Source organism: Staurois parvus, unplaced genomic scaffold (genome assembly GCF_062004578.1).
Source record: "Staurois parvus isolate SC_StPar_1 unplaced genomic scaffold, SC_StPar_1.0 ptg001886l, whole genome shotgun sequence".
NCBI lineage: Eukaryota > Metazoa > Chordata > Amphibia > Anura > Ranidae > Staurois > Staurois parvus.
The window spans coordinates 151,427-175,172 of NW_028319682.1; the positions used below are offsets into that span (position 1 = coordinate 151,427).

At 47.5% G+C, this 23,746-nt stretch overlaps 1 protein-coding gene across 1 annotated transcript in view; it reads right to left on the minus strand.

Moving 5' to 3' along the window:
- Nucleotides 1-344: 344 nt before the first annotated feature.
- The window catches only part of LOC149433876 (neural-cadherin-like), a 183,754-nt gene continuing 160,352 nt past the window's right edge, over nt 345-23,746 (minus strand). The window contains exons 26-33 of the mRNA XM_089664339.1: nt 18,753-18,870; nt 18,416-18,590; nt 14,345-14,511; nt 12,214-12,472; nt 9,123-9,303; nt 6,893-7,131; nt 6,211-6,365; nt 345-2,106 (exon numbers count right to left, since the gene is read on the minus strand). Of these exons, the coding sequence (XP_089520465.1) occupies nt 1,687-2,106; nt 6,211-6,365; nt 6,893-7,131; nt 9,123-9,303; nt 12,214-12,472; nt 14,345-14,511; nt 18,416-18,590; nt 18,753-18,870 (1,714 nt within the window). The 3' untranslated portion in view covers nt 345-1,686. The remainder of the gene's footprint in view (nt 2,107-6,210; nt 6,366-6,892; nt 7,132-9,122; nt 9,304-12,213; nt 12,473-14,344; nt 14,512-18,415; nt 18,591-18,752; nt 18,871-23,746) is intronic.

Sequence of the window (23,746 nt, forward strand, 5' to 3'; positions counted from 1 at the left end):
AATTAAATTAAAAGAAAGCTAGAACCCCGACAGGTTTTTATTTTTTTTATTTCTGCCTGTGGCCCCATTCTAGATTTTCTAGCGCTTCCTGTCTGGTGAAACTGCCGTTGTCAGGACGGGAGAGTAGGCAAAGTGTGGTTTTTTTTGGGGGGGGTTTGTTTTGTTTTATTGGGGGGGGGTTTGTTTTTTTAATTTAATTGTCGATTCCCTGCCAGGCTTTTACTACTAACTGAGGCTGTGTTAGAGCGATTTACCCTCACTTCCTGTTCTGCTGACAAAGTTGTACCAGACAGGAAATGAGCGACGATTTCCAACAGGCAACACAGACAGAAATAAAAATGATATTCTTTAAAATAAAGCTAGAACCCCGACTGTTTTTTTTTATTTCTGCCTGTGGCCCCGTTGCAGATTTTCTAGCGCTTCCTGTCTGGTGAAACTGCCGTTGTCAGGACGGGAGAGTAGGCAAGGTGTCTTTTTTTTATTTTTTGGGGGGGGTTTTTTTGTTTCGTTTCTTTTGTTTTTTGGGGGTTTTTTTTTGTTTTTTTTATTTAATTTTCGAACCCCTGCCAGGTTTTTACTACTAACTGAGGCTGTTTTAGAGCGATTTACCCTCACTTCCTGTTCTGCTGACAAAGTTGTACCAGACAGGAAATGAGCGTTGATCTCCAACAGGCAACACAGACAGAAATAAAAATGATATTCTTTAAAATAAAATTAAAATAAAGCTAGAACCCCGACTGTTTTTTTTTTTATTTCTGCCTGTGGCCCCGTTGCAGATTTTCTAGCGCTTCCTGTCTGGTGAAACTGCCGTGGTCAGGACGGGAGAGTAGGCAAGGTGTCTTTTTTTTATTTTTTGGGGGGGTTTTTTGTTTTGTTTTTTTTGGGGGGTTTTTTTGTTTTTTTTTTAATTTAATTTCTGAACCCCTGCCAGGTTTTTACTACTAACTGTGGCTGTGTTAGAGCGATTTACCCTCACTGGGTTCTGCTGACAAAGTTGTACCAGACAAGAAATGAGCGACGATCTCCAACAGGCGACACAGACAGAAATAAAAATGATATTCTTTAAAATAAAATTAAAATAGAGCTAGAACCCCGACTTTTTTTTTTTTTTTTTATTTCTGCCTGTAGCCCCGTTGCAGATTTTCTAGCGCTTCCTGTCTGGTGAAACAGTGTGCAGCGAAATCAGAGGAAGCCCTTGCAGGAGAGGAGCCGGTCCAACTGCAGGATGGAAGGGAAGGTCAGAGGTCCACTCTATAGGAAGCCCTGGATAGCAGTAAAGACCCGACAGGAGTTCTAACCCCTCCCCTCTGCATCCATAACTAAAAAAAAAAAAGAAAACTTCTTGTCTGGACATACACTTTAAGGGGGTCACCGAAAGGGTTGTCACAACTTACAAAGTTCCTGAAGGTTCCCGCAGCGCTTGTAAGCCTTGCATTGATAGTGAATTGATAGAGCGTCAGCTCTGTGGTCAAGCAAACAATGCCGCGGCTTTTTTTTTTTTTCCTAAAAAAAAAGTTCTGCCTCGTCTGCACTGAAGTTTGTGCTATTAAAATCAAGATATATTTTTTATTGTAGCAATTTATCACGAGTGTCGGTGTTGCCGTCCGTCTTCGCTTTGTGCAGACGAGCGTTGCATGGATGTGCCGCGGCGGTGCGCCCGTCTCCCTCCTCCCCCCCCCCCACCCTTCACTGCGAATCGTCGTCCTCCGTGTAGGAATAAAGTTTACTGAGATAGTAAAATTTGGGCCCCCACGCTCTCACGTCCTCGTACTCCAGATCCGACTCCACCCCGGACGAGGCCAGCGTGCTCAGGCTGCCGGCGCTGGAGCCGACCCCCTCCGTGTCGTACACCTTCAAGCTGTCGCAGGAGGAGTGCATGTAGACGGCGTCCTGACAGACGTCGTAGAAGTACTGCCCGAAATCTCCGCTGGTAAAGGAGCAGCTCAGCCTGGACGCTGGCGCTCTCGATGGAGCCTTCTGGCGGTCAGTCGGGTCGTAGTCGTAGCTCAGGGGGCTGTGGACGCGGCGATCCTTCACCCTCCTGCCGAGAGACGGCGCCGGGCTGTTCCGCAGAGACAGATGGAGGTCTGTCATGTTGAAGGCGTCCTGCGGGGGAATAATCACAGTAATTAGAGCTGATTGGAGAACCACAAACTTTTATTTCGACTGGAAAAAGATGGCGGGTTACGGTTTAACCCATTACTAGCCTATCACAGTTCGGCTTCTCTATGCCCGCCTTTCGTCATAAAATGACTTTCTAAAATTTACTATATAGGACTATCATATAGAATGGACAGAAAACAGAAACACGGAACATGGCGTCTGCAACATGCGTGCTTTCATTTGGCCGCTATCAGGTCTGCTAACAGGACAGGGTGAAGTGCATGCGGGGGGGGGGGTTACAACACTGCTACCAATTGCAAGGCCATGAATTGACATTGTCAGCCCACAACAGGAAGTGCTGCTACTTGCAGGATCTCCAGGGAAGAAGCCTTGCAGCAGATTCACAAAAAAAAAAAACCTTGCTTCAGTTCTCTGCCATGGAAATTCCAATATCCCGGAGCAGCTTACATGATGAAAGAGATCGCCAGTAACCGGTCCAAACGTTGTACTATTCACACAGAGCCAGTTAGTTCTCCATTCCTTCTTCCCCTTCTTTTTCTTTCACATCCCCTTCTACCCACCCACTTTCTCTCCCCTCTCACTGTCTCCCTCTTTTTTGTTTCCATCCCTCTGATTCTCTCTCCTTCACCACCATCTCACTACCCCACCCAGTTGTCTTTCTACAACCCTCTCCTTCTCCATCTCCCTACCCCACTCAGCCACCTCCATCTCCACCGTCTCCCTCTCCACTGTCTCCCTCTTCCACCATCTTTCTCGACTGTCTTCCTCTCCTATCATCTCCATCTCCACCATCTCCCTCCCACACCCGGCCATCTCCCTCTCCCACAATCTCCTTCTCCACTGTCTTCCTCTCCCACCATCTCCTCATCCACTGTATCCCTCCCCACATTGTCATCTCCCTTTCCTACCATCTCCTTCTCCACTGTCTCCCTGTCCCACCATTTACTTTCCCCACCTGGCTGTCTCACTCTCCCACCATCTCCTTCTCCATCATCTCCCTCTCCCACTACCTCCTTCACCATCTCTCTCTCCCACCATCTCTTTGTTCACCATCCTTCCTCTCCCACCATCCTTCGTCATCTCCCTCTCCCACCATCACCTTCTCTACTGTCTCCCTCTCCCACCATCTCCTCCTCCTCTGTCTTCCTCCCGCACCTTATCCTCTCCCACCATCTTCTTTTCCACTGTCTCCCTGTCCCACCATCTCCTCGTCCACTGTCAACTTTCCCCACCCGTCTGTCTCTCTCTCCCTCCATCTCCTTCTCCACTGTCTCCTTCTCCCGCCATCTCCTTCTCCACCGTCTCCCTCTCCCACCATCTCCTACTCCACCATCTCCCTCTCCCACCATCTCCTTCTCCACTCCCCCTCTCCCACCTGGCTGTCTCCCTCTCCCATCATCTCCTTCTCCACTGTCTTTCTTTCCAACCATCTGCACTGTCTTCCTCTCCAACCATCTCCTCCTCCAACATCTACGTCCCCCACCTGGCTGTCTCCCTCTCCCACCATCTCCTTCTCCACCGTCTCCCTCCCCCACCATCTCCACCTTCACCATCTCCCTCTCCCACCATCTCTTACTCTACAGTCTCTCTCCCTTACCCGGCTGTCTCCCTCTCCCACCATCTTTCTCCACTGTCTTCCTCTCCTACCATCTCCATCATCTCCCTCCCACACCCGGGCATCTCCCACTCCCACCATCTCCTTCTCCACTGTCTCCCTGTCCCACCATCTCCTTTCCCCACTTGGCTGTCTCCCTCTCCCACAATCTCCTTCTCCACCGTCTCCCTCTCCCACAATCTCCTTCTCCACCATCTCCCTCTCCCACCATCTCCGTTACCTACTCCCTCTCCCACCATCTCCCCCTCCACCATCTCCCACAATCTCCTATTCTACCGTCTCCCTCTCCCACCATGTCCACTCCCCCCCAACCCGGCCATCTCACTCTCCCACCATCTCCTTCTCCCCCATCTCCCTCTCCCACTATCAGAAAAGGCATACCAGCAGACAGGATGGCTCCTCTGGATGGCGTCCCATGCATAGGCAAAGGCTAATTCGCGTTCCTTTACATGCACGTAGGAAATGTGTACAATCTGTTGCTCACGCGCGCCTATCTGTTGCTTACGCGTACATCTGTTGCTCGCATTGGCGCCAAGTGGGCTATTTAAACTGAATCTATGAATCTATGCTATGCTTCAGTTTGTCTTGTCTACAGCATTCCTGTGCATACCTGCAACCTGTTACTGTGCATTTGGCTGCTGTTACTGACCTGACTTGTCTTGACTACTCCTGAACTCCACCTGCACTGACCCCGGCTTGCCTCTGACCTCGCTTCTGCCTTAACCCCTTGCTGCTGCTGCTGCTGCTGCTGCTGCTGCTGCTCCACTGATCTGTTACCGACTCGGCCTGACTTTGCTGCTGCCTACGCATCTCCACCTGATCTGTCTGCCTGTGTATGACCCGATTCATCTGAATAGGCTGCTAGACTGCCTGCTGCTTCTGCTTATTTTCCACTGGTGCTGCTCAATGCCTGTCTGCTACCAGCCTGGGCCTGTCTGCTGTCCCCAGTGCCAGCCTGCTCCTGGTTCCTGCTCACTGGTGTCCATCTGGTACTCTTGCTTTGATATGGTCAGAGTCCATCAGGCTCTTCGACCAGGTATGTGACACCCACCATCTTTTTCTCCACCATCTCCCTCTCCCACCATCTCCTCCTCCACCGTCTCCCTCTCCCACCATCTCCTCCTCCACCGTCTCCCTCTCCCACCATCTCCTCTTCCACCGTCTCCCTCTCCCACCATCTCCTCCTCCACCGTCTCCCTCTCCCACCATCTCCTCCTCAACCATCTCCCTCTCCCACCATCTCCTCCTCCACCGTCTCCCTCTCCCACCATCTCCTCCTCTACCGTCTCCCTCTCCCACCATCTCCTCTTTCATCGTCTCCCTCTCCCACCATCTCCTCCTCCACCATCTCCCTCTCCCACCATCTCCTCCTCCACCGTCTCCCTCTCCCACCATCTCCTCTTTCATCGTCTCCCTCTCCCACCATCTCCTCCTCCACCATCTCCCTCTCCCACCATCTCCCTCTCCCACCATCTCCTCCTCCACCATCTCTCTCCCCATCATTTCCTTCTTCTCTCTCCCCATTTCTCCCCCCTCCTCAGTCTCCCTCTCCCTCCTCTGTTTCACTGTCTCCTTCCTCCACCCAGCTGTCTCCCTCTCCCACCACCTCCTCCTTCATCGTCTCCCTCTCCCACCATCTCCTCTTTCATCGTCTCCCTCTCCTACCATCTCCCTCTCCCACCATCTCCTCCTCCACCATCTCCCTCTCCCACCATCTCCTCCTCCACCGTCTCCCTCTCCCACCATCTCCTCTTTCATCGTCTCCCTCTCCCACCATCTCCTCCTCCACCATCTCCCACCATCTCCCTCTCCCACCATCTCCCTCTCCCACCATCTCCTCCTCCACCATCTCCCTCCGCATCATTTCCTTCTTCTCTCTCCCCATTTCTCCCCCCTCCTCAGTCTCCCTCTCCCTCCTCTGTTTCACTGTCTCCTTCCTCCACCCAGCTGTCTCCCTCTCCCACCACCTCCTCCTTCATCGTCTCCCTCTCCCACCATCTCCCTCCCCATCATTTCCCTCTCCTCCTCTCTCCTCATTTCTCCCCACCTCCTTGGTCTCCCTCTCCCCCCTCTGTTTCTCTTTAGCTCACCTTTCCTTTCTCTCTCCCTCTCCCCTCCTTTCCATCTACCATCCCCCCTCCCGCCATCTTCTCCCCCAGTCTCCCTCTCCCCTTCTCTTTCACTCTCCCTCTCCCCTCCTTTCTCTCCTCCTCCCCATCTCCCTCACTCTTTTTCTCTTCCTCCACCTTCCTCCCCCACATGTGCCTCTTTCTTCTCTCATTCTCTCTCTCCCCCCTTTTCTCTTTTCCTTTTTCTCTCTTTCTTGCCACCTTCTGTCCGCTGTCATCCCCCCCCCCATTCTCACACCCATCTACTCTCTCTTTTCTCTCCTTCTTATAGTGTCCCCGTCCCGCACACCGAGCAATGGACGTTTTGTTGGCTTTATCACTGGAAAACCACAATGAGCTCACCTGATCCTCCTCGCCGCCTCCCTCCTCATTGTAATGGAAGATGTTCTGCCTGGTGTCCTCGGGTTCATCGTGATAAGCGGACACATGGTAGACGCCCTCATTCATCCTCTTCTTCTTCTTGCAGCGGGAGAGAAGTACAGCACCGGCAATCACAGCTACAGCAGGGAGGAACATAAGCAGGGTCAGCGGATGTTCTGTCTGTTACATCAGCTCTGTAGACAATCATGTATTTGCTATCCAAGGCTGGGGTGAGGTATGGGCAGGTAAGGCGCTGACCTTGGGCGGAAAGGTAAGAAGTGGTAAGGGAGGGGGGCAAATCTAGAGCCACCAATTAGATCTCTTCTTCAAAAACTACTTTGCGATAGTTTTCTGGCCTGGCCTTTAAATATTGAAGAATATTGACTGCAATATATAGTATCCAATTAGCTTCCATGTCTTAAAGTAAGAGTCCACCAACATGTGATACTTGAAGGGTCCCCTGACCCTGACCCTGACCTTGACATTGGATACTCCATCAGTGACATCTCCCTGCCAAAATACCCAACTCTGTTTCTGTCCACCTGGGAGTTTTGGGTGTCCCAGCTCCACCCGTTGCATGCTCCATAATAAATGATATAATGCTGTTCTGTCTTGTTACAATGTAGCCAAAGAAACAAACGTTTGTAAGCATTTCGAATTTTACCGATCAGGGCGGTGGAGCCAATGCAGGTGATGAGGAAAGTGCTGAGCGTGGATCCCGGGTCCAGGGTGTAAAGGGTGACATCGCAGTTGCTTCCAGCGAATCCCTGTGCGCAGAGGCAGGAGAACTCGGCGTCCGATCGCGGTATGCAGGTGCCATATTTGCACGGGCTTTGAGCGCACACCGTATACAGGCACCACTGGCCAGTGACGTTCTCTATCAACAGGTACCCTGGGGGGCAGCTAAATAACAGAGGAGTACGAAAAAAAATGTTAGCATTGTGTGCCGGCAAATTTAACGCCAAACTCAAGCTAATCCACTTGCCTACCGGGCACTTTTACCCCCTTCCTGCCCAGGCCAATTTTCAGCTTTCAGCGCTGTTGCACTTTGAATGACAATTGCGCGGTCATGCAACACTCATATGAAATTTTTATCACACAAATAGAGCTTCTTTTTGGTGGTATTTAATCATCACTGGGTTTTTTATTTTTGCACTATAAATGAGAAAAGACCAAAAACTTTGAAAAAAAGTAAATGTTTTTCTGTGTTTCTATTAAAAAATTTTGCAAACAGGTAATTTTTCTACTTCACTGATGTGCGTCGATGAGGCTGCACTGATGGGCACTGATGAGGCTGCACTGATGGGAACTAATGAGGCTGCATTGATTGGCACTGATGAGGATACACTGATAGGCTGCACCGATCGGAAATGATGAGGCTGAACTGATGGGAACTAATGAGGCTGCATTGATGGGCACTGATGAGGCTGCACTTATGGGAACTAATGAGGCTGCATTGATGGGCACTGATGAGGCTGCACTTATGGGAACTAATGAGGCTGCATTGATTGGCACTGATGGGGATACACTGAGAGGGTGCACTGATCGGAAATGATGAGGCTGCACTGATGGGAACTAATGAGGCTGCATTGATGGGCACTGATGAGGCTGCACTTATGGGAACTAATGAGGCTGCATTGATTGGCACTGATGGGGATACACTGAGAGGGTGCACTGATGGGAACTAATGAGGCTGCATTGATGGGCACTAATGAGGATACACTGATAGGCTGCACTGATGGGCACTGACAACCTGCATGGGGCTGCAATGATAATCAGGGCACTGAGGAGGCAGCATTGATGGGCACTGATAGGCTGCACTGATGAGATGGCATTGATGAGGCTGCACTGATAAGCACTGATGAGACGGCATTGGTGGGCACTGATGAGGAGGCACTGATAAGGCTGCACTGATAGGCACTGATGAGGCGGCACTGGTGGGCATTGATGAGGAGGCACTGAAGAGGCTGCACTGATAGGCACTGATGAGGCGACACTGGTGGGCACTGACGAGGCTGCACTGATATGCGATACTGATGGTCACTAACAGGCAGCACTGACGGCACAAATTGCCAGCACTGATGGGCAGCACTGACAATCGGCTCTGATAATCAGGGCCCTGATTATCAGTGTAGATGAATCATTTCACAGTTGCCAGTTATCGGCAGTACTTTCCTCATGCTGTGACAGCGTGAGGAAAGTACGGCCAATAAACGGCAAGTGTGTTTACATGGTGATCAGCTGTGATTGGACACATCTAATCACATGGTAAAAGGCATCTGTGATTTGTCCTTTACTGTGTCATGTGATCAGCTGTGTCCAAAGGACACCGCAATCACAGCCACAGCCAGGCACATTCTGGAAGGACATCATATGACACCTTCCCAGAACTGGATGATCACGCTGTAACCGTCATTCAGCTATAACGCGGTCAAGAAGTGGTTAAAGTTTATGAACCCAAAATCAGTTTTTCAGTGTGTTTGGCTTCATGTCACTAGATACAGTTTTCTAAAGCAAATGGTTACATGTGAATCTATTGCAAGGTATTATCTCTAGAGATCCTGCCATCAACAGAACTTGTAATTAGCAGCAGCATTTTTCAGCCTGCTATGTGCGTTCCTTGAGTTGGCCGTTGGGTTGTCTCTTTGGTTAAAAAAGGAGCACCACTGATCCAATGGCCACACCCAACTGTATGTCAGTGCTTTCTTGTTCCACTAAGGATTCCAAACGGTCAAGCGAGGACAAAAATTTGCACATTTAAGAAAAATAGTATGCATTGTCAACGTCCATACTAGTCTGACAGGTTCACTTTGAAGAGCACCCTCCTACAACACAGGAAGCCAATGAAGCATGCAAGCCTTGCCAGTTGCCGGTCCGGTAGAAGACAGTCTTACCTGCATTCGTGTAACATCCACATGTCAGTGCAGACAAAGCCCCGGCTACAAGGAGCGCTCCTGCAGACGTCAGAGGTACACCCTCTGCTCACCCCTTGCTTCTTAACCATGGTTGCCGGAGAGCTGGACTGGTTTTCCATGGGCAGTCTGTAGCCATTCAGTCTTACGTCCTTCATGCAGCCTATTGACATTGAGTACAAGTCATCAGTTTCCCTGTCAATACAGACTAAAGAAAATCAAACATCTGAAAGGGTATCTAAACTCAGAAACAAAAATGTACTATATTGTGGCTTACTAGCCTTTAGATGTGGTGGCTGCATTACCTTTGAGTTTTTTTTGTTTTTTTCCCTTAATTTTCACCTGCTGATTCTATCAGTAAAACACTTTCAGACCTAGGGTGACAACACTCACTCATTGTACTGTATCTATGGAGGAGTAGCTTTGTTACCCTAGGACAGGTAGTATGTTAGGGGTACAGGCAGGGGCGGACTGACAACTCATGGGGCCCCCGGGCAATAGGGGATCATGGGGTCCCTGTGTCCTTGCCCAAACTCAAAAAAGCCTATGGAAAAGGTACCAGGGGGATCTCATGGGGCCCCCTACTGACCCCGGGCCCTCTGGCAGTGCCCGAGTTTCCAAATGGTCAATCCGCCCCTGACTACAGGACACTTCCCCCTCTTCCTCTGTATACTATAGTCGGAATATGTTCTGTAGTCATTTTGTCCCACCTACATACAGTATTTAGCTGGAATTACCCTATACAAGCCCATACAAGCACAAATGCATAAGGTCGAGCAATAACACAGGATTTGTTGTACTCGCTGTAAAATTATTTTCTTGGGGTCCATTGATGGACGGAATGGGGTCAATTTACTAAACCAGGAGAGCAGCTCTGCATAGAAACCAGTCAGCTTTCAGGTTTTTTTTTGGCAGCTTATTTGAACAGACTGAAGTTAGAAGCTGATTGGTTACCATGCACAGCTGCACCAGATTTTGCACTCTCCAGTTTTAGTAAATCAACCCCAATAAATCTTAAACCTTTGGGTTACACTGTTGTCTATAAGAAGACTGGACACTGGCAAATGAAAAAAAAAAAACGCAGCCAGCCTAAGACAACCTGACCCCCGAATGGCATGCCTTAGTTTTGAAGCAGAAAAGTACTAAGAGTATGTTTATCTGGTAGAACTAAGAGTCAAGATGTACAGATCTTATGGTGCCACCAGAGCATCTTCAACAGTGGTTGCCAACCTATGAGCTAATGTGGCCCATGACATCATCAAAAGGCTGCACATAATGTTCATTAGACACTCATTGGCCATTTTATTACGTCCACCTTGCTAGTCCCGGATTGGACCCCCTTTGCCTTCGGAACTGCCTTAATTCTTCCTGGCATAAATTCAACAAGGTGTTGGAAACATTTCTAAGAGATTTTAGTCCACTGTTGCCTCATCTCGAACCAGTCTGCTCATTCTCCTCTGACACCAACAAGGCATTTTCCTCAACACAACTGCCGCTCACTGGATATTTTTTCTTTTTCGGACCTTTCTCTGTAAACCCTAGAGATGGTTGTGCGTGAAAATCCCAGTAGATCAGCAGTTTTTGAAATACTCAGACCAGCCCGTCTGGCACCAACAACCATGCCACATTCAAAGTCACTTGAATCCCCTTTCTTCTGCATTCTAATGCTTGATTTGAACTTCAGAAAGTCGTCTTCACCATGTCCAAATGCCCAAATGCATTGAGTTGCTGCCATGTGATTGGCTGATTAGCCATTTGTGCTACCAAGCAACTGAACAGGTGGACCTAATAAAGTGGCCGGTGAGTGTATCTGACGTCTGAGAGGAACTGCAGACCTAAGAGAGGAAATGAGCCTAATCAAAGTTCCCACTACACTGCTGAGGTCCAAGGGTCGCACATCAAATACCAAAGGGCTGCATTTTGGGCACCAGGGATCTACTGCTTCCACCAGTGGATCCCTGCACATGGATACAAACCTGTGTAGTTTGTTTTAGAGACCTACAGGTCCACATCCTGTGCCACCCACCTATGATACAGGAACACCTCCAGGTGTAGGGATCACTCTGAGTCCAGGAACTGCCAGTGAGTAACTCTGTCTGCCAATTGTCTACATTTGGTATGTACAAGGTTAACAAGGAAGCATGAAGAAACCTCTCCTGAGAAAGGAACAAGACCAGGCCCAGATACTCCACACAATGAGTTGGTTCCAGTGGTGGTTTCTAAAAATTAACTTTCAGGTTATCATTGTAAACTCTAGTCCAGCGGGGTCTGGATGCCATCTAAAGTTAGGCTGGGAACAACCTTACCAAATCACTGGGAGATGGAGATATTGAGCAACAGCGTAAACTCTAAAGAATGTGTACTCCTTCCAAAGAATGGATCTGCTCTACCTCTCAGCCCCAAGACCAGAGAGACTGAGGCTTCTCCTGAGGCTGGAACAATCCAAGAAAAGTCTCAGATACTCCATGCAATGAGTTGGTTCCAACAGTGATTTCTGAAGGTTCACTTGCAGGATATCATTGTAACTTCTAGTCCAGTGGGTTCTGGATGCCGTCTAAAGCTAGACTGGGTGCAACCTTTCCAAATCACTATCGGTTGGAGACCTCAGCAGTGCGTAGTCTTGGTCTAAAAAAAGGTAAAGGCTAAAAAATGTCCAGCAAAATAAAAGGTTTTTCTTTACAACCACACAGCTATACTAATGATGCCCATCCTCCTAGGACACTAACAAAAAACTAAGGCGTGTTAGTAAAAGGAAGGGGTTATCCTGAACCGACCTATAGTATATTTGTTTGCCAGTGTCCAGTCAAATTGTAGGCGATGGAATCACCTGAAGATTTGAGACTCTCTTTGTACCTCAATAGATGAGAAAGGAAAACTTTTCTAAACTTTATAGCCGAATTCGAGAAAAACCCAAAAGACACACATCAATGCAACTGTATTGATTGCATCAATAAATGGAGTTCAGCTTTAAAGTGTATATATAAATACACTCCAGGTTCTCTGTATGAAATTTAACACAAGGTGGTGTTGCGATTATTGTGGCCTACCATGCTTTTAAGTTTGTGGGGCATACCTTGGAAGCTTGGCTCTTCCGTATTGCTGCTCCCTAGGAAAACACAACTTGGATCTACTTTAATTTCCTTGTATGTGCCATGCGCCACCGTGACCTCGCCGTGTTCTGATCCGCCGCTCATACGCAGAGTGAATTCATTCTGAAGCCGCTCCAAACTGACTTCACACCACTCCCCAGAATCCAGTCTGTGGCTGGTGAGTTTCGCTATGTAGTCACCATCGCCGATATTATATGAAGCCGTGAGGATGCCATGTACCACCTTTTGGAAAGGAGGCAAAAATAGTTTCCATCAAAAATTTTTACTTTTCCAACATTTTAAAGGGAACTGGGGTTGTCATTGCCAGGATATTTTCAAGGTGCTCACAGTTTTCCATAGTTGCAAGGAACTTAAATTTGAATTTATTTAACAGCCTTACTCTGGGGCTAAACTTGACTTTTGTAGGACAAGTCAAGATTTGAATATAATATGAGCTGCTTATACCTCTGGTTATGACATGGGGTTTTAAGTGAAGGTAATGCATTTTTGCATCATATGTTCAGTTTAGATTACCCAGGTGTATAGCAGGTTTCTCCCCCAACTAAGGATCCCTGTTGCCCTTAAGGCCATGACACCCTAAAAATTTCCAGGTTGTCCTAGTAGTAGTCCCATTCAATTGGACTTGTCCTGTAATGTTGAAGACATAGCTTGTCCAAGCCACTTCTTCAGTACTGAGTGTCAGGAAAGTACCCCAGCAGTTATATCATGGAAAGGCTGATGTCTAAGGAAAGCACAGAAGGTGGGAAAATTGTGGAACCAACCTGTTCTGGTTACATAATCCAATCTGTGGTGTCTGGCTGAAGGTATGAAATATCAAAACTCTAGGGTAGAGATGTTAAAATGGGTTATGTGTGGAAGACAGATGAAGACGGGGTTGAAGCTCCCCACCACTGTTCAACGATGGTTGTTACAATTTGATGTAGATGGCCTCTTTGACCCCTCTTGCAAACCAGTTATCTTCTCTATCCAAAATGTGAACCTTTAAAGAATGCCCCTTTTCATAATTGGATCAAGGTGTTGCTGCTACCTGAATATAAATGTTGGGGTATCTTCCTGACACTCACAGGAACTTAATGAGTAGATTATACAAGCTACTCCAATTTGAACAAGTCATATTGGATGTGTCCAGGTGTAGGAATCACTCTCTTGAGTCCAGGAACTGCCAGCTTTGTAAATCTGTCTGCAAACTGTCTACGTCTGGAATGTACAAGGCTAACAAGGATAGAATGTGTAGTTCTGCCAAAGATTGGATCTGCTCTACTTCTCAGCTCCAAGAATAGAGAGACCAAAGCTTTTCCTGGGAAGGGAACACTCCAAGACAAGGCCCATATACTCCAGCAAGTTGGTTCCAGTGGCGATCTCTGAAGGTTCACTTTTTGGGTCATTTTTAGGCTGTCAATGATGGTTGTTACAGTTTAATGTAGATGGCCTCTTTGATGCCTCTTAAAAACCATTTGTCCTTCCTGTCCAAACTGAGAACCTCACTGTCCTCTAAAGAATGTCTCTTTTCCTTAACTGGATCAAGGTGTTGGTGCTACCTGGATATAAACGGGGTATTTTCCTGACACCCACTGGAACTTAAGAAGTGGCTTGTACAAGCTACAAAACATCTTCAACATTACAGAACAAGTCAAATTGGACGTGTCTAACTGGTAGTCGATATGCCATGGCCTGGATATATGAGAATGTTTACAGACACTTCCTCCAGGTTGAGCCATGCTGGGTACAACACGCATTGAACAGTTAATGCAACATGCCAACACCAGACATTTTATTTTGAAATGTTTCAGTTTTCAGAATCAGGAAGGTACATATATTTCCAGGTACAAATGTCAAAAACCCAGGACAACCTGGAGCTGCAAGGGTAAACACAGCCCCTCTGCCTCCTGTTTATGTATGCCACCATTTTCTAACCATGGAGTTACAACTATTATTTGTGAACGCCTGCTATAGTAATGGGACCATCTCTCCTATCTCCCAGCTCCTAGGAATATCCACCAGCCCTGTAAGGAGATACCTGATTATCAAAGACAAAGGCAACTATGCAATCAGACCACAGAATTACTATTGGGATAGTCTTCTACTTCCACCTACCTGCAGAAAAATGTACTCGGTTCTGTCTCTGGAGAACAGGCTGAGGATTGTGCTGTGAGACTGACGTGTTCTCACCATTGCCTGGAAATGTGTCCTTTGTGGGTGAAACGTGTGAGAGAACCTGTATTGTATGAAGCCGCCAGGCTGGAAGAGGTGTTCTGTATCATCTGCAGGATTCAGTCAATATCAATTAAGAGAATAACTAATTTCTACAAAAAAAATAATAAGCAGACAAAATGCATAACACGAAATGACAGCATGGGGTATGGTAATGGTGGGGGATTTATGAATAAAGGGAAGGCATTGTATGAGGCATTATCTATTGCAGTATCTGTATTATACTCCAATGCAGCATTTCTCCATGTTTTTGCCACACTTGTGTCAGGATAGGGATCTGAACCCACAACCTCTGCTGTATTGCTCTTCTTGTTGGGCCACCTGAGATGTCAAACAGCTGCCTGTCTGATCCATTGGACCTTCTAGCCTTGTGTCTTGTTTTGGGTGAACCTTGAACTCCTTGCTCCTCCATGAACTTCCTGATTGAAGCCATGTCTCTGAACTTCCTGTTTGTCAGATTTTTTTGCTTTCCAGCCGATATCTTGTGCCTTTGCATATCTGCAGTTTTCCGGAATTCCATTACCATTCATTCTCGACCTTTGGCTTGTTCCTCGACTCCACTTCCACTTCCACTTGATCCCAACCTGTGACCACTTGTGACATTTTGGCTTGTTTACTGACTTTGCTTCTATTTGATCCCTACCCGCTAGATCTGGTACTGGACCGCAGTTTGCTCACTTCCTGATGGGGCGATCCTGTGGACCGCGACCTGGTACTAACACGAAGTAAAACCCATCTCCACCATCAGGAGCTCTGGTGACTACCGAGTAGTGCTTAGACTCCGCACCTCGGGTGAGCTTGTGTGTGCTGCTGCACTTTTCCAGCTCGTTGGTGGGAGCCTCTCTACTGCTATAGCTACTGGCCTCAGAGCAGGGGCGGACTGACAACTCATGGGGCCCCCGGGCAATAGGGGATGATGGGGCCCCTGTGTCTTTGCCCAAATTCAAAAAAGCCTATGAAAAAGGTACCAGGGGCATCTCATAGGGCCCCCTACTGACCCCGGGCCCTCGGGCATTGCCCAAGTTTCCGATTGGTCAGTCCGCCCCTGCCTCAGAGCCTAACCCCTGACCTTGAAACATACAATGGGAAGATGGAAGTGCACTCAGTTTCACATAGGACAGAGAGGTTTCAGTACCATCCCCTCCTAAACCACGCTCTCTAACACGTTTCATCCATCAATCATGGGTTTGGATTCCCTAAGATTAAGCCCTTGATGGATGAAACATGTTAGAGGGAATGGTTTGGGAGGGGTGAAGCTGAATCTTCCCTGTCATATTTGAAATCGAGCAGCTCTCAGCGTGCGCTTCCATCTTCCCTTTGTATTTTCTTGGGTAAGTTGTAGATATAATAATAGATAAAAATAAAGGAAAATGGCATACCTAGTGTATTTGCCCCCCCCCCCCCCATCTCTATAACCCAAAATCACATTCACTATTAAACATGAAATAATGATGGACAAAAAAAGAAAGTGAAAATCATAGTGGCCCTTTACATTGGTTTTAGTGGAGAAAAGTCTCTTTACATTGATGGTCAGTGTAACGGTCCCATACATTGATGGCCATTGGGAGAAGGATTCCCTTATATTATTGGTAAATGGAAAATGATCCCCTTACATTTCTGACCAGTAGGAAGGCTGACCCTCCTTTACAAATAGCTAAAAAAATAACTGAGGTCAGTGGTTGATGGTTAAGGAAAGACAGAAAGTGTCTTTTGGTTCAAGGAACCCCTACCCTAGCAACTTCAGGAGCAACCCTGGTGGAGAAAGACTGCTCTAAGGTTTGCAGATACCTGATCATCACTCCTATGTAATAAAGTTGGGCATCCCTTTCCAAAAACTACGGTCATTATTATGTTCTCCCCAGCACACTACCACCACAGTTCTGGAAAGGTTTGCCACAATATTTCGTCGTGTGTCTGTGGGAATTTGGGCCTATTTGTGAGGTCAGGTATTGATCTTGGTTTGAGAAGACCTGGCTCACAATCAACGTTCCAATGGATAGGAAATTCAACAAGCTCATGGGTGTGGAGATATTTCATTTATGAAACACTCTTGGATTGCTTCATTCCCATGCCTGCATACTATTACCTCCTGTACCCAAAACATCAAACCTGATTTTTGCTTCTTCCTTTCCTATTTCCCTCAGACCCCTATAGCCCCCCCATCCTTTCCTATTTCCCCCAGACCCCTATACCCCCCCCATCCTTTCCTATTTCCCTCAGACCCCTATAGACACCCCCATCCTTTTCTATTTCCCCCAGACCCCTATAGCTATCTTCATCCTTTTCTATTTCCCCCACACCCCTATAGCCACCCCCATTCTTTCCTATATCCCCCAGACCCCTATAGCCAACCCCATCCTTTCCCATTTCCTCCAGACCCCTATAGCCACCCCCATCCTTTCCTATTTCCCCGAGACCCCTATAGCCACCCCCATCCTTTCCCATTTCCCCCAGACCCCTATAGCCACCCCGTCCTTTCCTATTTCCCCCAGACCCTTAAAGCCACCCCCATTCTTTCCTATTTCCCCCAGACCCCTATAGCCACCCCCATCCTTTCCTATTTCCCCCACACCCCTATAGCCACCTCCATCCTTTCCTATTTCCCCCAGACCCCTATAGCCACCCCCATTCTTTCCTATATCCCCCAGACCCCTATAGCCAACCCCATCATTTCCCATTTCCTCCAGACCCCTATAGCCACCCCCATCCTTTCCTATTTCCCCCAGACCCCTATAGCCACCCCCATCCTTTCCCATTTCCCCCAGACCCCTATAGCCACCCCGTCCTTTCCTATTTCCCCCAGACCCTTAAAGCCACCCCCATTCTTTCCTATTTCCCCCAGACCCCTATAGCCACCTCCATCCTTTCCTATTTCCCCCAGACCCCTATAGCCACCCCCATCCTTTCCTATTTCCCCCACACCCCTATAGCCACCCCCATCATTTCCATTCTCTTCCAAGATGTAGATTATATGTGAATATGGATATCACAGCTCTGCAGGCCCCAATTCTAACCCCAACCTGATTTTTGCTTCTTCCTTTTCTATTTCCCCCAGACCCCTATAGCCACCCCCATCCTTTCCTATTTTTCCCACACCCCTATAGCCACCCCCATCCTTTCCTATTTCCCCCAGACCCCTATAGCCACCACCATCCTTTCCTATTTCCCCCAGACTCCTATAGCCACCCCCATCCTTTCCTATTTCCCCCAGACCCCTATAGTCACCCCCATCCTTTCCTATTTCCCCCAGACCCCTATAGCCACCCAATTCCAACCCCAACCTGATGTTTGCTTCTTCCTTTTCTATTTCCCCCAGACCGCTATAGCCACCCCCATCCTTTCCTATTTCCCCCAAACCCCTATAGTCACCGCCATCCTTTCCTATTTCCACCAGACCCCTATAGCCACCCCCATCCATTCCTATTTCCCCCAGACCCCTATAGTCACCCCCATCCTTTCCTATTTCCCCCAGACCCCTATAGTCACCCCCATCCTTTCCCATTTCCCCCAGACCCCTATAGCCACCCCCATCCTTTCTCATTTCCCTCACACCCCTATAGCCACCCTCATCCTTTCCCATTTCCTCCAGACCCCTATAGCCACCCCCATCCTTTCCCATTTCCCCCAGACCCCTATAGTCACCTCCATCCTTTCCTATTTCCCCCAGACCCCTATAGTCACCCCCATCCTTTCATTTCTCTTCCAAGATGTAGAAGATATGTGAATATGGATATCACAGCTCTGCAGGCCCCAATTCCAACCCCAACCCTCTGCTACCCCTCCTTCCTCACCGCTGTGTCTATCATCCATATGATGCTGGACACAAGTTCAGGAGCAACAATCACACTGCCCAATATACCAGAGGACATCTGTCAGACTGTAGGCTTTGTTATTATTAGATCTGACGCAACCTTTGTATGGGCACATCTAGGACATGTCACCATGATACATTACCTCTTTCACATTCATGTCTGTTGTCACCAGGAAGGCAGCCACAGCTGGAGGTTCCGGCATCTCCACTACAATGTGTCCGAGTCTCACAAGGAGCAGAATGTGAGCCGATGACATCACACAATGTGCAACCCACAGAGCTGTTAATGGATTCCAGGGGGGCGCCGAGGTCAAACATCTTGGTTATTAGCCATGTAAAATAAATAAATAAGTAAATGAGGAGCAAACCTTGACATGTTCAGGCAGGGAGTTTCATAAATTAATAAAATATATATATTCATTTTTGGATCATTTTAGTGGTCAAAATATAGTTTTCAGCATTACCTTTAACCTCACTTACCTGTTTATTAATGATAAAGTTACGTAGACATCCTTTGAAATGGGCCAATTGTAGGTGGCGATGAGAAGGTGATTCCTTATTCCCACCCAGCTGCAGAACATGGTGCGGATTCCAAACTCTAAATAAAAACCAGGGGGGGGGGGGGTGGTGAATGAATCAAAATGTAAATCCACCAGGAAAGGTATGCAAAAATGGCTCTTCAATATGCAGCCATGCTGGAAATTCCCCTGCCTGAAAAGTCCCATTTATATTGGTGGCTTCATAATAATAAACATTACATAATAATATTAGTATTAATTTTATTATTATTATATTTTAGAATTTATATTTACTATTTTGTTATGTTATATTGTATTTTCCAAATTATATACTATATTCATTTTTTATATTGTATATTATAAATCATAATGATTAGTTTTTGTATATTATATAATGTGTTTTATAAATTATATTTATTCCTTTTTCTATATATTATATATTATATTGTATTTTATAAATCATTAGATTTGTTTTATATATATATGACTTGTTTTAGATGACAGATTTGTTTTATATATGTCTGACTGCTATTATTTTGAACACAACTGTATAACTCGAAAGAGCAGGGCCCTTGAACCCATCGTGTATTGTATTGTCTCATGTTCTGTCCCCCTCACTATTGTACAGCGCTCAGCAAACCCTTTGGCGCTATATAAATACTGTATAATAATAATAATAATATATATGTATATGTATGTGTATATATATATATGTGTATGTGTGTATATATATACAGTTGCAAGAAAAAGTATGTGAACCCCTTGGGATTACTTGGAGTTTTGCATGAATTGGGCATAAAATGTGCTCTGAACGTCATCTAAGTCACAACAATAGAAGAACACAGTCTGCTGAACATAATACTACACAAACATTAGATGTTGCCATGGTTTAATTGCACATAACATGTAAACATTCACAGTGCAGGGAGGAAAAAGTATGTGAGGCCCTAGCTTAATGACTTCTCCCAGAGCTAATTGGAGCCAGGAGTGAGCCAACCTTGACTCCAATCAGTGTGATGATATTGGATGTGTTGCTGACACCTGTCCTGCCCTTAAAAAACACACACCTGTTTTGGGTTTACTGGTTTCAAGAAGCACTGTCTGATGTGAACCATGCCTCGCAGAAAAGAGCTCTCGGAAGACCTCCCATCAAGAATTGTTGACTTGCATGAAGCTGGAAAGGGTTACAAAAGTATCTCCAAAAGCCTTGATGTTCATGTGTCCACGGTAAGACAGACTGTCTACAAATGGAGAAAGTTTAGCACTGTTGCTACTCTCCCTAGGCGTGGTCGTCCTGTAAAAATGACTGCAAGAGCACAGCGCAGAATGCTGCATGAGGTAAAGAAGAATCCCAGAGTGTCAGCTAAAGACCTACAGAAATCTCTGGCACATGCTAACATTTTTGTTGACACATCTACAATAAGGAAAACATTAAACAAAAATGGAGTACATGGGAGGACACCACGGAGGAAGCCATTGCTGTTCAAAAAGAAGATTGCAGCACGTTTGAAGTTTGCAAAAGAGCACCTGGATGTTCCACAGCACTACTGGCAAAATATACTGTGGACAGATGAAACCAAGATTGGGTTGTTTGGGAAGAACACACACTATGTGTGGAGAAAAAAAGGCACAGCACACCAACATCAAAACCTCATCCCCACTGTGAAACATGGCGGAGGGAGCATCATGGTTTGGGGCTGTTTTGCTGCCTCAGGGCCTGGACGGATTGTTGTCATTGATGGGAAAATGAATTCCAGAGTTTATCAAGACATTTTGCAGGAAAACGTACGACCATCTGTCCGCCAACTGAAGCTCCGCAGAGGATGGGTGATGCAACAGGACAATGACCCAAAGCATACAAGTAATTCAACAAAACAATGGCTGCAACAGCACAGAATACGCCTTCTGGAGTGGCCCAGTCAGAGTCCTGACCTCAACCTGATTGAAATGCTGTGGCATGACCTTAAGAGTGCGATTCACACCAGACATCCCAAGAATATTGCTACACTGAAACAGTTTTGTGAAGAGGAGTGGTCCAAAATGACTCCAGATCGTTGTGCAGGTCTGATCTGCAACTACAGGAAATGTTTGGTTGAGGTTATTGCTGCCAAAGGAGGGTCAACCAGTTATTAAGTCCAAAGGTTCACATACTTTTTCCTCCCTGCACTGTGAATGTTTACATGTTATGTGCAATTAAACCATGGCAACATCTAATGTTTGTGTAGTATTATGTTCAGCAGACTGTGTTCTTCTATTGTTGTGACTTAGATGACGTTCAGAGCACATTTTATGCCCAATTCATGCAAAATTCCACGGAATCCCAAGGGGTTCACATACTTTTTCTTGCAACTGTATGTGTATGTGTGTATATATATATATATGTATATATCGAAAGTTTGGGCACCCCAGCTAAAAATTTGTATTAATGTGCATAAAGAAGCCAAGGAAAGATGGAAAAATCTCCACAAGGCATCAAATTACAGATTAGACATTCTTATAATATGTCAACAAAAGTTAGATTTTATTTCCATCATTTACACTTTCAAAATAATAGAAAACAAAAAAATGGCGTCTGCAAAAGTTTGGGCACCCTGCAGAATTTATAGCATGCACTGCCCCCTTTGCAAAGCTGAGACCTGCCAGTGTCATGGATTGTTCTCAGTCATCGTCTGGGAAGACCAGGTGATGTCATTCTCAAAGGTTTTAAATGCCCAGACTCATCTGACCTTGCCCCAACAATCAGCACCATGGGTTCTTCTAAGCCAGCGGTTCTCAACCTGGGGGTCGAACGACACTTTCCCAGGGGTCGCCTAAGACCATCGGAAAACACATATTTCCGATGGCCTTAGGAACCGAGACACCGCTCCTTGATCCGTCTGCAGGTGTGGGCGGGATGACATGCCGTCCCTGTCATCTGGACACACCCCCGGGATCAATCCTTCCTCGTCGGTGATTGGCCGCCGGAACTGTAGCTCAAGAGAGGCACACAGGCGGCCAATCACCGGCGAAGAGGTGGAGCTTGGAAAGGAGGAGCCGAGCGGCACCGCGAAGCACGAGCGAGTGAAGAGGAGGAAAGCGGCCGGAGAAGGAAGCCATCTAACCGGTAAGTGTTTGTACCATGGGAGAGGGAGGGAGCAAGCGAGCCCAGGCTGGAGCAGGGGTCAGCAAGGTAAGTATCATTGGTGTCAGTGGGAGGAATAGTGCCCAATCATTGGTGTCACTATTACCAATGATGGGGCACTATTCCTCCCCCCACTGACACCAACGATGGGGCACTATTCCTCCCACTGATAGCAACGATGGGGCACTATTCCTCCCACTGACACCAACGATGGGGCACTATTCCTCCCACTGACACCAACGATGGGGCACTATTCCTCCCACTGACACCAACGATGGGGCACTATTCCTCCCACTGACACCAACGATGGGGCACTATTCCTCCCACTGACACCAACGATGGGGCACTATTCCTCCCACTGACACCAACGATGGGGCACTATTCCTCCCACTGACACCAACGATGGGGCACTATTCCTCCCACTGACACCAACGATGGGGCACTATACTTCCCTCTGATACCAACGATGGGGCACTATTCCTCCCACTGACGCCAATGTTGGGGCACTATTGCTCCCCCTGATGCCAACGATGGGGCACTATTCCTCCCACTGACACCAATGATGGGGGCACTATTCCTCCCACTGATACCAATGATGGGGCACTATTCCTCCCACTGACACCAATGATGGGGCACTATTCCTCCCACTGACACCAATGATGGGGCACTATTCCTCCCACTGACACCAATGATGGGGCCGTATTCCCCCCACTGACACCAATGATGGGGCACTATTCCTCCCACTGACACCAGTGATGGGGCACTATTCCTCCCACTGACACCAATGATGGGGCACTTTTCCTCCCACTGACACCAGTGATGGGACACTATTCCTCCCACTGACACCAGTGATGGGGCACTATTCCTCCCACTGACACCAATGATGGGGCACTATTCCCCCCACTGACACCAATGATGGGGCACTATTCCCCCCACTGACACCAATGATGGGGCACTATTCCCCCCACTGACACCAATGATGGGGCACTATTCCCCCCACTGACACCTATGATGGGGCACTATTCCTCCCATTGACACCAACGATGGGGCACTATTCCTCCCCCCACTGACACCAACGATGGGGCACTATTCCTCCCACTGACACCAACGATGGGGCACTATTCCTCCCACTGACACCAATGATGGGGCACTATTCCTCCCACTTACACCAACGATGGGGCACTATTCCTCCCACTGACACCAACGATGGGGCACTATTCCTCCCACTGACATCAACGATGGGGCACTATACTTCCCTCTGATACCAACGATGGGGCACTATTCCTCCCACTGACACCAATGTTGGGGCACTATTGCTCCCCCTGATGCCAACGATGGGGCACTATTCCCCCCACTGACACCAATGATGGGGCACTATTCCTCCCACTGACACCAATGATGCGGCACTATTCCTCCCACTGACACCAGTAATGGGGCACTATTCCTCCCACTGACACCAATGATGGGGCACTTTTCCTCCCACTGACACCAGTGATGGGACACTATTCCTCCCACTGACACCAGTGATGGGGCACTATTCCTCCCACTGACACCAGTGATGGGGCACTATTCCTCCCACTGACACCAATGATGGGGCACTATTCCCCCCACTGACACCAATGATGGGGCACTATTCCCCCCACTGACACCAATGATGGAGCACTATTCCCCCCACTGACACCAATGATGGGGCACTATTCCCCCCACTGACACCAATGATGGGGCACTATTCCCCCCACTAACACCAATGATGGGGCACTATTCCCCCCACTGACACCTATGATGGGGCACTATTCCTCCCATTGACACCAACGATGGGGCACTATTCCTCCCCC